The sequence below is a fragment of the Chanos chanos genome, chromosome 7 (assembly GCF_902362185.1).
Source record: "Chanos chanos chromosome 7, fChaCha1.1, whole genome shotgun sequence".
In the NCBI taxonomy this organism is placed as follows: Eukaryota; Metazoa; Chordata; class Actinopteri; order Gonorynchiformes; family Chanidae; genus Chanos; species Chanos chanos.
This window is the reverse complement of record NC_044501.1, coordinates 35,940,490-35,943,191: the sequence shown is the minus strand read 5'-3', so window position 1 is coordinate 35,943,191 and position 2,702 is coordinate 35,940,490. Positions and strand designations below refer to the sequence as shown.

The window sequence follows — 2,702 nt, the reverse complement described above, 5'->3', positions numbered from 1 at the left end:
ACACATTCCCAGCGTGCGTGCGTGGTAGTAACGGGGCGAAACTACAGTATTCATCCCGGGATGCACATCAGACTATCATCGCTTTAAACCTCAGCTTCAGCTGAAAGTAGCCGTCCAGACTGAAGGACCGCGAAGACTCCTTTAGAAGTCACACGCGGAGACTTATTTTCAAGCATAACCCACAGAAAACAACAGGTAGGCTTAGAAGCTTTCAGCTATTGGGTATGCTGCTAACTACCTATACGCAGCTGTTTTCTGTCGTACCTAAAGAACCTATATATCTGCACTTGGCCCTTTTAGCCGCATGTACCTGCTTTTGCACAGAATGTGTTTCTCGACCATAATAAATTATAACGCCGAACAGCCTCTTCGAGCTTGTGCGGGTAATACAGGGACCAAATGTAGCCTCAGTCTTGCCGTTTTGATTTGATAACTACAAATTTGAGGCGTCACGTTTATGTTAGCGAATGCTTTGAATCTCTCTCCTTTTCTGTTTCACTCTTTCCCAGTGTCCAGCGGTGTTGTGATGTCCCCTGCAGTCTCGAGACTTAGACAGCCACACCACCGTAAGAAGCACTATCCTAGTAGCACCTACCATACAGCAATCTGACAGAGAATTACATTAGAGAGAGGCGGGAAAAAGCCTTGAGAGAGAATACCAAAACCTGAGACATAAATCCGCATCGTGTGAGACAGAAAGAGAGTTTGTAGTATGTCTGGTCCGGAGCACGGTGGTGGAGGTTGTGGTTTAGTCGGTGCAGGACAAGAAGCAGAGGCAGATGGAGAGCCTCCATCACATGGTGACGTTTCACCAGCCCAAAGGGAAGGGGAGGAAGAAGAACACCCCCCTGCTGCCAAACAGCCACGCCTAAGTAATGAGGGAGAGATTTCCGGTCCTCTTGTGATTAACGCATCAGGTGTACAGACTGATGTTTGCCAGGAACAGACCGCTGTGATCCAAAATGAAGGTATAAGATCATATTACAACAGTCACATTTTTTTAATCAGTGATGATTATAGTCTTTTGGGCTTATTCATGAAACCTCCTGCCCTTCCCAAAGTAAACTCTGCGCTATAAATAATACACACAGATGACGTCCTGTCACAAATAATAAAGTGGTGCGACGCCTGGTTTTCATACCTTAGATGTTTCACCAACCTACTCATTAGGTAATACAAGCAACAGCATGTGTTGTGGTAACACACATTATTTATGTCTGCCTCCAGCTTAAGCATAGCATTAAATCACTGAACACACTTATGACGCTGTTTGGTGGCTTGATATGTCTTATGTCGTTCTGAAAGTGTCCGGTCAGACAAATAACCTGGAGGAAAGAAACGGAGAGACAGAGGGAGACGGAGGGGTAAACTGGCAGCAGAAGGAAGAAGAGAAAGAAGATAAAGATGGAGGAGAGGAAGAGAAGGGTGAGCTGCATGAGAGCAACGGATCAGAACGCAGCCCCGGTGAAGGGCAGCAGTGAGTAGTACCATTTAAAATCGCTGCGACTTTTTTTTTCTCATCTCAGCTTCGTTCTCGCTGTCGCAACAGTGGTTGTCCTCCTCATTACGGGACTCACTTGCTGTCATTCCGGAACTTTCTCTTGAAATAGATAAACATTTGAATGTGCGTTATGTCTTTTCTTGACGTGCGATAACATTTCGCAATCTCACGGCGTTCTGACCAGCCACATGCTAACAGCCGCGGGACTCTTAACCGCTGGTAGTAAATCCACCGTTTGTGAGGCTTCCAGCCTTTGGCCGCACTTCTCTGTTTGGTCTTGCTTTCTGGACTCACTCTCGTGTGTGCTTATTCCTTTATGTCTACAGCCTGGGACTTGATTTCACTCAAACCCCCCAAATGCTCACTGGCTCCTGGACAGAATACACCAACACATCTGAGAACTTTCTCAAGGGCTGCAAATGGTAAATAGAGGATTCTGGATATGCGTATAAACTTACATTATGATCTAAGAGCGCTGTTGTTAAGGACGAAGGCTGTTTTGTGTGTGTGTGTGTGTGTGTGTTTTTTTTAATTTTTCCATCAGCGTTTGTTGAAACGGAATGTTCTTTTTGAGTTCCGTGACTTTTCTCTGCGCTGTTGCCCTGTTTGTATCCTTCTTGAGAGTTATGAGAAAGAGGAGCAGGGGTCAGTAAGGTCACTAAAGCTTTTTTTTCTCTGGACCGTTAGGGCTCCAGACGGTTCCTGCGTGTTGTCTAACAGCGCGGACAACATTCTGAGACTGTGCAATCTTCCTCCGGAGCTCTACAGCAACAGCTGGGACCTCCTGTCAGAGATGGTAAGGTCTCTTCCTTAATGAGATGTTTACTCGCACAATTAGATATGCTCCTTTCCGCAGTTCACACAGATAAATAACCCCCCAGTACTGATCCCGGTCTTCGACCGCGGTTCTCAGTGTTTCTCAAACCAGGCCCTAAGGCCTCTCCGTGTTCAGCATAGCTCTGTTTCCATTCTGCACAAGCGTAGCTGATTCAGTCAGTCAGTTTTCTTGTGCTCACATGGTCGTACGGGTCTGAGTGACTCAGTTCCGTTCAGTTTGCTTGGCTGTGTGTTACACTGTGTGCGTCTCTTGCTTTGTCTTCACAGAGTCCAGTACTGAAGATGGCAGAGGGAGACACCATCTATGATTACTGCTGGTTCCCTAAGATGAGCTCCTTAGACCCAGACACCTGCTTGTGAGTTC

The 2,702-nt window shown here is 46.4% G+C and overlaps 1 protein-coding gene across 1 annotated transcript in view; it reads left to right on the top strand.

Moving 5' to 3' along the window:
* The window catches only part of wrap53 (WD repeat containing, antisense to TP53), an 8,021-nt gene continuing 5,319 nt past the window's right edge, over positions 1–2,702 (top strand). The window contains exons 1-6 of the mRNA XM_030780894.1: positions 1–195; positions 510–968; positions 1,306–1,477; positions 1,828–1,923; positions 2,189–2,297; positions 2,606–2,694. Of these exons, the coding sequence (XP_030636754.1) occupies positions 713–968; positions 1,306–1,477; positions 1,828–1,923; positions 2,189–2,297; positions 2,606–2,694 (722 nt within the window). The 5' untranslated portion in view covers positions 1–195; positions 510–712. The remainder of the gene's footprint in view (positions 196–509; positions 969–1,305; positions 1,478–1,827; positions 1,924–2,188; positions 2,298–2,605; positions 2,695–2,702) is intronic.